The sequence below is a fragment of the Hyperolius riggenbachi genome, chromosome 2 (genome assembly GCF_040937935.1).
Source record: "Hyperolius riggenbachi isolate aHypRig1 chromosome 2, aHypRig1.pri, whole genome shotgun sequence".
Classification (NCBI taxonomy): Eukaryota; Metazoa; Chordata; class Amphibia; order Anura; family Hyperoliidae; genus Hyperolius; species Hyperolius riggenbachi.
In genome coordinates, this window is record NC_090647.1 from 4297347 (window position 1) to 4310809 (window position 13463).

A 13463-nucleotide genomic window follows, 5' to 3' on the forward strand; every position below is an offset into this window, starting at 1 on the left:
AGAGAGGGAGCTGATCAACTACCCACACTAGAGGCCGGACCCAGAGAGGGAGCTGATCACCAACTACCCACACTAGAGGCCGGACCCAGAGAGGGAGCTGATCACTAACTACCCACACTAGAGGCCGGACCCAGAGAAGGAGCTGATCCCTAACTACCCACACTAGAGGCCAGACCCAGAGAATGAGCTGATCACCAACTACCCACACTAGAGGCCCGACCCAGAGAGGGAGCTGATCACCAACTACCCACACTAGAGGCCGGACCCAGAGAGGGAGCTGATCAACTACCCACACTAGAGGCCGGACCCAGAGAGGGAGCTGATCACCAACTACCCACACTAGAGGCCGGACCCAGAGAGGGAGCTGATCACCAACTACCCACACTAGAGGCCGGACCCAGAGAGGGAGCTGATCACCAACTACCCACACTAGAGGCCGGACCCAGAGAGGGAGCTGATCACCAACTACCCACACTAGAGGCCGGACCCAGAGAGGGAGCTGATCACCATCTACCCACACTAGAGGCCGGACCCAGAGAGGGAGCTGATCACTAACTACCCACACTAGAGGCCGGACCCAGAGAGGGAGCTGATCACCAACTACCCACACTAGAGGCCGGACCCAGATAGGGAGCTGATCCCCAACTACCCACACTAGAGGCCCGACCCAGAGAGGGAGCTGATCACCAACTACCCACACTAGAGGCCGGACCCAGAGAGGGAGCTGATCACCAACTACCCACACTAGAGGCCGGACCCAGATAGGGAGCTGGTCACCAACTACCCACACTAGTGGCTGGACCCAGAGAGTGAGCTGATCACCAACTACCCACACTAGAGGCCGGACCCAGAGAGGGAGCTGATCACCAACTACCCACACTAGTGGCCGGACCCAGAGAGGGAGCTGATCACCAACTACCCACACTAGAGGCCGGACCCAGAGAGGGAGCTGATCAACTACCCACACTAGTGGCCAGACCCAGAGAGGGAGCTGATCAACTACCCACACTAGAGGCCGGACCCAGATAGGGAGCTGATCACCAACTACCCACACTAGAGGCCTGACCCAGAGAGGGAGCTGATCACCAACTACCCACACTAGAGGCCGGACCCAGAGAGGGAGCTGATCACCAACTACCCACACTAGAGGCCCGACCCAGACAGGGAGCTGATCACCAACTACCCACACTAGTGGCCGGACCCAGAGAGGGAGCTGATCACTAACTACTCACACTAGTGGCCGGACCCAGAGAGGGAGCTGATCACCAACTACACACACTAGTGGCCGGACCCAGAGAGGGAGCTGATCACCAACTACCCACACTAGTGGCCGGACCCAGAGAGGGAGCTGATCACCAACTACCCACACTAGTGGCCGGACCCAGAGAGGGAGCTGATCACCAACTACTCACACTAGTGGCCAGACCCAGAGAGGGGGCTGATCACCAACTACCCACACTAGAGGCCAGACCTAGAGAGGGGGCTGATCACCAACTACCCACACTAGAGGCCAGACCCAGAGAGGGAGCTGATCACCAACTACCCACACTAGTGGCCGGACCCAGAGAGGGAGCTGATCAACTACCCACACTAGAGGCCGGACCCAGAGAGGGAGCTGATCACCAACTACCCACACTAGAGGCCGGACCCAGAGAGGGAGCTGATCACTAACTACCCACACTAGAGGCCGGACCCAGAGAAGGAGCTGATCCCTAACTACCCACACTAGAGGCCAGACCCAGAGAATGAGCTGATCACCAACTACCCACACTAGAGGCCCGACCCAGAGAGGGAGCTGATCACCAACTACCCACACTAGAGGCCGGACCCAGAGAGGGAGCTGATCAACTACCCACACTAGAGGCCGGACCCAGAGAGGGAGCTGATCACCAACTACCCACACTAGAGGCCGGACCCAGAGAGGGAGCTGATCACCAACTACCCACACTAGAGGCCGGACCCAGAGAGGGAGCTGATCACCAACTACCCACACTAGAGGCCGGACCCAGAGAGGGAGCTGATCACCAACTACCCACACTAGAGGCCGGACCCAGAGAGGGAGCTGATCACCATCTACCCACACTAGAGGCCGGACCCAGAGAGGGAGCTGATCACTAACTACCCACACTAGAGGCCGGACCCAGAGAGGGAGCTGATCACCAACTACCCACACTAGAGGCCGGACCCAGATAGGGAGCTGATCCCCAACTACCCACACTAGAGGCCCGACCCAGAGAGGGAGCTGATCACCAACTACCCACACTAGAGGCCGGACCCAGAGAGGGAGCTGATCACCAACTACCCACACTAGAGGCCGGACCCAGATAGGGAGCTGGTCACCAACTACCCACACTAGTGGCTGGACCCAGAGAGTGAGCTGATCACCAACTACCCACACTAGAGGCCGGACCCAGAGAGGGAGCTGATCACCAACTACCCACACTAGTGGCCGGACCCAGAGAGGGAGCTGATCACCAACTACCCACACTAGAGGCCGGACCCAGAGAGGGAGCTGATCAACTACCCACACTAGTGGCCAGACCCAGAGAGGGAGCTGATCAACTACCCACACTAGAGGCCGGACCCAGATAGGGAGCTGATCACCAACTACCCACACTAGAGGCCTGACCCAGAGAGGGAGCTGATCACCAACTACCCACACTAGAGGCCGGACCCAGAGAGGGAGCTGATCACCAACTACCCACACTAGAGGCCCGACCCAGAGAGGGAGCTGATCACTAACTACCCACACTAGAGGCCGGACCCAGAGAAGGAGCTGATCACCAACTACCCACACTAGAGGCCGGACCCAGAGAGAGAGCTTTTCACCAACTACCCACACTAGAGGCCGGACCCAGAGAGGGAGCTGATCACTAACTACCCACACTAGAGGCCGGACCCAGAGAGGGAGCTGATCACCAACTACCCACACTAGAGGCCGGACCCAGAGAGAGAGCTTTTCACCAACTACCCACACTAGAGGCCGGACCCAGAGAGGGAGCTGATCACCAACTACCCACACTAGAGGCCGGACCCAGAGAGGGAGCTGATCACTAACTACCCACACTAGAGGCCGGACCCAGAGAGGGAGCTAATCACCAACTACCCACACTAGTGGTCAGACCCAGAGAGGGAGCTGATCACTAACTACCCACACTAGTGGCCGGACCCAGAGAGGGAGTTGATCACCAACTACCCACACTAGAGGCTGGACCCAGAGAGGGAGCTGATCACTAACTACCCACACTAGAGGCCAGACCCAGAGAGTGAGCTGATCACCAACTACCCACACTAGAGGCCGGACCCAGAGAGGGAGCTGATCACCAACTACCCACACTAGAGGCCAGACCCAGAGAGGGAGCTGATCACCAACTACCCACACTAGAGGCCGGACCCAGATAGGGAGCTGATCCCTAACTACCCACACTAGAGGCCCGACCCAGAGAGGGAGCTGATCACCAACTACCCACACTAGAGGCCGGACCCAGAGAGGGAGCTGATCACCAACTACCCACACTAGAGGCCGGACCCAGAGAGGGAGCTGATCACCAACTACCCACACTAGAGGCCAGACCCAGAGAGGGAGCTGATCACCAACTACCCACACTAGAGGCCGGACCCAGAGAGGGAGCTGATCAACTACCCACACTAGAGGCCGGACCCAGATAGGGAGCTGATCACCAACTACCCACACTAGAGGCCAGACCCAGATAGGGAGCTGATCACCAACTACCCACACTAGTGGCCGGACCCAGAGAGGGAGCTGATCACCAACTACCCACACTAGTGGCCAGACCCAGAGAGGGAGCTGATCACCAACTACCCACACTAGAGGCCGGACCCAGAGAGGGAGCTGATCACCAACTACCCACACTAGAGGCCGGACCCAGAGAGGGAGCTGATCACCAACTACCCACACTAGAGGCCGGACCCAGAGAGGGAGCTGATCACCAACTACCCACACTAGTGGCCGGACCTAGAGAGGGAGCTGATCAACTACCCACACTAGAGGCCGGACCCAGATAGGGAGCTGATCACCAACTACCCACACTAGAGGCCAGACCCAGAGAGGGAGCTGATCACCAACTACCCACATTAGAGGCCAGACCCAGAGAGGGAGCTGATCACCAACTACCCACACTAGAGGCCGGACCCAGATAGGGAGCTGATCACCAACTACCCACACTAGTGGCCGGACCCAGAGAGGGAGCTGATCACCAACTACCCACACTAGAGGCTGGACCCAGAGAGGGAGCTGATCACCAACTACCCACACTAGTGGCCAGACCCAGAGAGGGAGCTGATCACCAACTACCCACACTAGAGGCCGGACCCAGAGAGGGAGCTGATCACCAACTACCCACACTAGAGGCCGGACCCAGAGAGGGAGCTGATCACCAACTACCCACACTAGAGGCCGGACCCAGAGAGGGAGCTGATCACCAACTACCCACACTAGTGGCCGGACCCAGAGAGGGAGCTGATCACCAACTACCCACACTAGAGGCTGGACCCAGAGAGGGAGCTGATCACCAACTACCCACACTAGTGGCCAGACCCAGAGAGGGAGCTGATCACCAACTACCCACACTAGAGGCCGGACCCAGAGAGAGAGCTGATCACCAACTACCCACACTAGAGGCCGGACCCAGAGAGGGAGCTGATCACCAACTACCCACACTAGAGGCCGGACCCAGAGAGGGAGCTGATCACCAACTACCCACACTAGAGGCCGGACCCAGAGAGGGAGCTGATCACCAACTACCCACACTAGAGGCCGGACCCAGAGAGGGAGCTGATCACCAACTACCCACACTAGTGGCCGGACCCAGAGAGGGAGCTGATCACCAACTACCCACACTACAGCCCAGACCCAGAGAGGGAGCTGATCACTAACTACCCACACTAGAGGCCGGACCCAGAGAGGGAGCTGATCACCAACTACCCACACTAGTGGCCGGACCCAGAGAGAGAGCTGATCACCAACTACCCACACTAGTGGTCAGACCCAGAGAGGGAGCTGATCACCAACTACCCACACTAGAGGCCGGACCCAGAGAGGGAGCTGATCACCAACTACCCACACTAGTGGCCGGACCCAGAGAGGGAGCTGATCACCAACTACCCACACTAGAGGCCGGACCCAGAGAGGGAGCTGATCACCAACTACCCACACTAGTGGCCGGACCCAGAGAGGGAGCTGATCACCAACTACCTACACTAGTGGCCGGACCCAGAGAGGGAGCTGATCACCAACTACCCACACTAGAGGCCGGACCCAGAGAGGGAGCTGATCACCAACTACCCACACTAGTGGCCGGACCCAGAGAGGGAGCTGATCACCAACTACCCACACTAGTGGCCGGACCCAGAGAGGGAGCTGATCACCAACTACCCACACTAGTGGCCGGACCCAGAGAGGGAGCTGATCACCAACTACCTACACTAGTGGCCGGACCCAGAGAGGGAGCTGATCACCAACTACCCACACTAGAGGCCGGACCCAGAGAGGGAGCTGATCACCAACTACCCACACTAGTGGCCGGACCCACAGAGGGAGCTGATCACCAACTACCAATACTAGAAGCCGGACCCAGAGAGGGAGCTGATCACCAACTACCCACACTAGAGGCCGGACCCAGAGAGGGAGCTGATCACCAACTACCCACACTAGTGGCCGGACCCAGAGAGGGAGCTGATCACCAACTACCCACACTAGAGGCTGGACCCAGAGAGGGAGCTGATCACCAACTACCCACACTAGAGGCCGGACCCAGAGAGGGAGCTGATCACCAACTACCCACACTAGAGGCCGGACCCAGAGAGGGAGCTGATCACCAACTACCCACACTAGAGGCCAGACCCAGAGAGGGAGCTGATCACTAACTACCCACACTAGTGGCCGGACCCAGAGAGGGAGCTGATCACCAACTACCCACACTAGAGGCCGGACCCAGAGAGGGAGCTGATCACCAACTACCCACACTAGAGGCCAGACCCAGAGAGGGAGCTGATCACTAACTACCCACACTAGAGGCCGGACCCAGAGAGGGAGCTGATCACCAACTACCCACACTAGAGGCCGGACCCAGAGAGGGAGCTGATCACCAACTACCCACACTAGTGGCCGGACCCAGAGAGGGAGCTGATCACCAACTACCCACACTAGTGGCCGGACCCAGAGAGGGAGCTGATCACCAACTACCCACACTAGTGGCCGGACCCAGAGAGGGAGCTGATCACCAACTACCCACACTAGTGGCCGGACCCAGAGAGGGAGCTGATCACCAACTACCCACACTAGAGGCCGGACCCAGAGAGGGAGCTGATCAACTACCCACACTAGTGGCCAGACCCAGAGAGGGAGCTGATCACCAACTACCCACACTAGAGGCCGGACCCAGACAGGGAGCTGATCACCAACTACCCACACTAGAGGCCGGACCCAGAGAGGGAGCTGATCAACTACCCACACTAGAGGCCGGACCCAGAGAGGGAGCTGATCACCAACTACCCACACTAGTGGCCGGACCCAGAGACTTAGCTGATCACCAACTACCCACACTAGAGGCCAGACCCAGAGAGGGAGCTGATCACCAACTACCCACACTAGTGGCCAGACCCAGAGAGGGAGCTGATCACCAACTACCCACACTAGTGGCCGGACCCAGAGAAGGAGCTGATCACCAACTACCCACACTAGAGGCCGGACCCAGAGAGGGAGCTGATCACCAACTACCCACACTAGTGGCCGGACCCAGAGACTTAGCTGATCACCAACTACCCACACTAGAGGCCAGACCCAGAGAGGGAGCTGATCACCAACTACCCACACTAGTGGCCAGACCCAGAGAGGGAGCTGATCACCAACTACCCACACTAGTGGCCGGACCCAGAGAGGGAGCTGATCACCAACTACCCACACTAGAGGCCGGACCCAGAGAGGGAGCTGATCACCAACTACCCACACTTGAAGCTGGTCTCCTTATATGAGTGTAAAGATCTCCCCATCTAGCCCTCATATTCACAGATTTAAGTATCTAGACTACTCCTGTGCACTGCTTTATCCCGATACATGCTGCAGGGCCAAGACAAATCTGGATTAATTGCAGAGGGTAACATTTAGGCTGCTTACACACCAAGACGTTACAGGCGCACGTTAGTGCGCCTGTAACGCTCCCCCAACGCACAGCAATGTAACACAAGTGGGCTGTTCACACAGCCCACGTTGCGTTACATGTAACGCTGCACGTTCGGTGCAAAGTGCAGCATGCTACGGCGTTGGAGCGGCTATAGCCGCGTTAGACTGTTTGCACATGCGCAGTGGGGGGCGGAGAGGAGGCGGGGAGAGCCAGCTACAGTAGCCGCGCACATGGCTACTTAATATTCACTGCACTGGCGGCAGCTGATTGGCCGGCAGGACCACGTGATGCGGAGCGTCTCGCTCCGCATCACGTGGTCCCGCTGGCCAATCAGCGCCACTCTGGGAGACATTATAGGAATCGAGCCGCCGAACGCGGCTCACTCTACCGTCGGCTTTTGCAGCACCATACGTTGTGTTAGGTGCACGTTATGCGACCTTAACGTGGCACCTAACACAACGTCTTGGTGTGCAAGAAGCCTTAAGTTAGATTTTTTGATTACAGAAGAGATTATCTTCCAATCTTTCAGGAAACAACGGATTGTAGGCGATGCAACGTCATACCACTATAAAAACATAGAATGGAGAATGCAGCTTTTACTCACCAACGCGAAGGATCATCTCATCTTCTATTGGGTTCTCCTTCTTCTTGTTGGTGCTGTACATGCTTGAAGGTCTCCTTACAGCCTTCTGTCGTATATGTCCTCCACTGGGTGATTTTACTCTGCGCTTGACATCCTCTGGTGAGGCAGGCACATCCCCAGGCTTTATAGCCTTGACCCTGAACGGACTCCCACGTACGGGTTGTCCATATAGCCGTAGCGAGAGATGATGTTCTCCTTCATGACGTGAGGTGTAGACCACCTCATAAGTTCCATTCTTATTGTCAGTCACCTCCCCATCATGGTTGACTCCGTCTGGGCTCGTCAGCTGGGCTTGCAGGTTGGCATTGCCACTTCGGACCAACTCTCCATCTTTGTCTTTAGTGGTAACAGTGACCGCAGTTTGCTGCCCCACCAAAGCTTGGCGCAGACCCTCCCCCGTGGCTACTGATGCATGAGCCACTGCACTAGTTGTAAGAAGAGCTCCCAAATTCTGTAGGGAACGCCGGAGGCCATCTGTCTCCACCCGGAACTCTAGCTGAGGGTTCTGCTGAGGGTGCAGAGGGAAGTCTCGGGAAGCCAACTCATTCAGCCTTTCACTCATCTGTTTCCTCACCAGAAGGACTTCAGTCTCTGAGCCGTGACCCAGAGCCTGTTCAGTGAAGCGTAGACTACTCTCCATGTTATCCAGACCCTGCCTCAGTGCGGACAGCTGAGTCTGCAGCACCTATGGAACAGAGCCAAAGCATGGAACAAACTCACTGTACAACCTGCTGACAGGAACCCCGCACCTCCTGACAGACACCTCCTGCTGACAGGCACCCCGCATCTCCTGCACCGCCTGCTGACAGGCACCCTGCATCTCCTGCTGACAGACACACCGCATCTCCTGACAGACACCTCCTGCTGACAGACACACCGCATCTCCTGCTGACAGGCACCCCGCATCTCCTGACAGACACCACACATCTCCTGCACCTCCTGCTGACAGGCACCACACATCTCCTGCACCTCCTGCTGACAGGCACCTCGCATCTCCTGACTGACACCACACATCTCCTGCACCTCCTGCTGACAGGCACCCCGCATCTCCTGCTGACAGGCACCCCTCATCTCCTGACTGACACCACACATCTCCTGCACCTCCTGCTGACAGGCACCCCGCATCTCCTGCTGACAGACACCTCCTGCTGACAGGCACCCCGCATCTCCTGACAGACACCTCCTGCTGACAGGCATCCCGCATCTCCTGTGAGGTGAGACACCTCCTGCTGACAGGCATCCCGCATCTCCTGACAGACACCACACATCTCCTGCTGACAGACACACCGCATCTCCTGCTGACAGGCACCCCGCATCTCCTGACAGACACCACACATCTCCTGACAGGCACCGCACATCTCCTGCACCTCCTGCTGACAGGCACCCCGCACCTCCTGACAGACACCTCCTGCTGACAGGCACCCCGCATCTGCTGACAGGCACCCCGCATCTCCTGCACCGCCTGCTGACAGGCACCCTGCATCTCCTGCTGACAGACACACCGCATCTCCTGACAGACAGCTCCTGCTGACAGACACACCGCATCTCCTGCTGACAGGCACCCCGCATCTCCTGACAGACACCACACATCTCCTGCACCTCCTGCTGACAGGCACCTCGCATCTCCTGACTGACACCACACATCTCCTGCACCTCCTGCTGACAGGCACCCCGCATCTCCTGCTGACAGGCACCCCTCATCTCCTGACTGACACCACACATCTCCTGCACCTCCTGCTGACAGGCACCCCGCATCTCCTGCTGACAGACACCTCCTGCTGACAGGCACCCCGCATCTCCTGACAGACACCTCCTGCTGACAGGCATCCCGCATCTCCTGACAGACACCACACATCTCCTGCTGACAGACACACCGCATCTCCTGCTGACAGGCACCCAGCATCTCCTGACAGACACCACACATCTCCTGACAGGCACCGCACATCTCCTGCACCTCCTGCTGACAGGCACCCCGCACCTCCTGCTGACATACACCTCCTGCTGACAGGCACCCCGCATCTCCTGACAGACACCACACATCTCCTGCACCTCCTGCTGACAGGCACCGCACATCTCCTGCACCTCCTGCTGACAGGCACCGCACATATCCTGCTGACACACACCTCCTGCTGACAGACACACCGTATCTCCTGAAAGACACCACACATCTCCTGCACCTCCTGTTGACAGGCACCGCACATCTCCTGCACCTCCTGCTGACAGACACACCGCATCTCCTGACAGACACCTCACATCTCCTGCTGACAGGCACCCCACAACTCCTGCTGATATACACCTCTTGCTGACAGACACACCACATCTCCTGCTGACAGGCACCCCGCATCTCCTGACAGACACCACACATCTCCTGCACCTCCTGCTGACAGGCACCGCACATCTCCTGCACCTCCTGCTGACAGGCACCGCACATCTCCTGCACCTCCTGCTGACAGACACACCGCATCTCCTGAAAGACACCACACATCTCCTGCACCTCCTGTTGACCGGCACCGCACATCTCCTGCACCTCCTGCTGACAGACACACCGCATCTCCTGACAGACACCTCACATCTCCTGCTGACAGGCACCCCGCACCTCCTGCTGACATACACCTCCTGCTGACAGACACACCGCATCTCCTGCTGACATACACCTCCTGCTGACAGGCACCCCGCACCTCCTGCTGACATACACCTCCTGCTGACAGACATACCACATCTCCAGACAGACACCACACATCTCCTGCACCTCCTGCTGACAGGCACACTGCATCTCCTGCTGACAGGCACCCAGCATCTCCTGACAGACACCACACATCTCCTGCACCTCCTGCTGAAAGGCACCCCACACCTCCTGCTGACAGACACACCGCATCTCCTGACAGACACCGCACGTCTCCTGCTGAAAGGCACCCCACACCTCCTGCTGACATACACCCCCTGCTGACAGACACACCGCATCTCCTGACAGACACCTCACATCTCCTGCACCTCCTGCTGACAGACACACCGCATCTCCTGACAGACACCGCACATCTCCTGCTGAAAGGCACCCCGCACCTCCTGCTGACATACACCTCCTGCTGACAGACACACCGCATCTCCTGCTGACATACACCTCCTGCTGACAGACACACCGCACCTCCTGCTGACATACACCTCCTGCTGACAGAAACACCGTATCTCCTGCTGACAGGCACCCCGCATATCCTGACTGACACCTCCTGCTGACAGGCATCCCGCATCTCCTGACAGACACCACACATCTCCTGCACCTCCTGCTGAAAGGCACCCCGCACCTCCTGCTGACAGACACACCGCATCTCCTGCTGACATGGCACCCCGCATCTCCTGACAGACACCACACATCTCCTGATGACAGGCACTGCACATCTCCTGCACCTCCTGCTGACAGGCACCCCGCACCTCCTGCTGACAGGAACCCCGCACCTCCTGCTGACATACACCACCTGCTGACAGACACACCGCATCTCCTGCTGACAGGCACCCCGCATCTCCTGCACCTCCTGATGACAGGCACCCCGCATCTCCAGACAGGCACCACACATCTCCTGCTGACAGGCACGCCACACACATCTCCTGCACCCAGTAGTAACGCATGACGCACCTTCTGTTTGGAGACAGAGATGGCTTCCAGGTCCTGCAGGAGGGTGTTCTTCCGGTGCTGCAGCGCTCTCTCGAGCTCATCGAATGTGGTACAAATCTCACTGACTGCAGCGTTCTTCCGTTCACTCAGCTGCCGACTGATGTCAGTGACCAGATCAATGGCGGAGGTCAGCTGAGGGATCCTGGGGAGGAGAAGAGACCTGATGAGCATGGAATCTTATCACTCTAATAACAGAGCCAGCTGAGGGATCCTGGGGAGGAGGGGAGACCTGATGAGCATGGAATCTTACCCTCTAATAACAGAGCCGGCTGAGGGATCCTGGGGGGGGGGGGGGGGGACCTGATGAGCATGGAATCTTACCACTCTAATAACAAAGCCAGCTGAGGGATCCTGGGGGAGGGGGATCTGATGAGCATGGAATCTTACCACTCTAATAACAGAGCCAGCTGAGGGATCCTGGGGAGGAGGGGAGACCTGATGAGCATGGAATCTTATCACTCTAATAACAGAGCCAGCTGAGGTATCCTGGGGAGGAGGGGAGACCTGATGAGCATGGAATCTTACCACTAATAACAGAGCCGGCTGAGGGATCCTGGGGGGGGGGGGGACCTGATGAGCATGGAATCTTACCACTCTAATAACAAAGCCAGCTGAGGGATCCTGGGGGAGGGGGATCTGATGAGCATGGAATCTTACCACTCTAATAACAGAGCCAGCTGAGGGATCCTGGGGAGGAGGGGAGACCTGATGAGCATGGAATCTTATCACTCTAATAACAGAGCCAGCTGAGGTATCCTGGGGAGGAGGGGAGACCTGATGAGCATGGAATCTTACCACTAATAACAGAGCCGGCTGAGGGATCCTGGGGAGGGGAGACCTGATGAGCATGGAATCTTATCACTCTAATAACAGAGCCAGCTGAGGGATCCTGGGGAGGGGAGACCTGATGAGCATGGAATCTTACCACTCTAATAACAGAGCCAGCTGAGGGATCCTGGGGAGGAGGGGAGACCTGATGAGCATGGAATCTTATCACTCTAATAACAGAGCCAGCTGAGGGATCCTGGGGAGGGGAGACCTGATGAGCATGGAATCTTATCACTCTAATAACAGAGCCAGCTGAGGGATCCTGGGGAGGAGGGGAGACCTGATGAGCATGGAATCTTATCACTCTAATAACAGAGTCTGCTGAGGGCACAGAAGGCACCAAGGGACTTCACAGACTAAGGGGGGAGGGGGAGAGGAAGCCCCAGGTAAGTTCAGTATTCCATATTTGGGTGTGTTCAGTGTCCCTTTATAGTAGGCTTCTACACCTTGCCTGGCTACCATGAGGTTGGTCTCATCCATAAACAATGTATTTACAGATATTCCTCTATGAAATAAAGGCAACGATTCCAGTCTTCATGTCCTACTTCAATGAAAATGTACAGTAGCTTTTCAACCTGAAATAGGCCAAGCCTACTGATCACCCATAATGCACTGCAATAGGCCAAGCCTACTGATCACCCATAATGCACTGCAATAGGCCAAGCTTACTGATCACCCATAATGCACTGCAATAGGCCAAGCTTACTGATTACCCATAATGCACTGCAATAGGCCAAGCCTACTGATCACCCATAATGCACTGCAATAGGCCAAGCCTACTGATTACCCATAATGCACTGCAATAGGCCAAGCCTACTGATCACCCATAATGCACTGCAATAGGCCAAGCCTACTGATTACCCATAATGCACTGCAATAGGCCAAGCCTACTGATTACCCATAATGCACTGCAATAGGCCAAGCCTACTGATGTCACCCACAATGCACTGCAATAGGCCAAGCCTACTGATCACCCATAATGCACTGCAATAGGCCAAGCCTACTGATTACCCATAATGCACTGCAATAGGCCAAGCCTACTGATGTCACCCATAATGCACTGCAATAGGCCAAGCCTACTGATCACCCATAATGCACTGCAATAGGCCAAGCTTACTGATTACCCATAATGCACTGCAATAGGCCAAGCCTACTGATCACCCATAATGCACTGCAATAGGCC

The 13463-nt window shown here is 57.0% G+C and overlaps 1 protein-coding gene across 4 annotated transcripts in view; it reads right to left on the bottom strand.

Annotated features, from left to right (window-relative positions):
* TRIM3 (tripartite motif containing 3) overlaps nt 1-13463 on the bottom strand; it is a 176783-nt gene that overhangs the window by 125373 nt on the left and 37947 nt on the right. For all 4 annotated transcript variants that reach the window (XR_011026022.1, XM_068266463.1, XM_068266464.1 and 1 more), the window contains exons 5-6: nt 11414-11594; nt 7747-8470 (exon numbers count right to left, since the gene is read on the bottom strand). Coding sequence is in view for 3 of the 4 variants with exons in the window: in XM_068266463.1 (XP_068122564.1) it covers nt 7747-8470; nt 11414-11594 (905 nt within the window). In the remaining variant the exon portion in view is untranslated. The remainder of the gene's footprint in view (nt 1-7746; nt 8471-11413; nt 11595-13463) is intronic.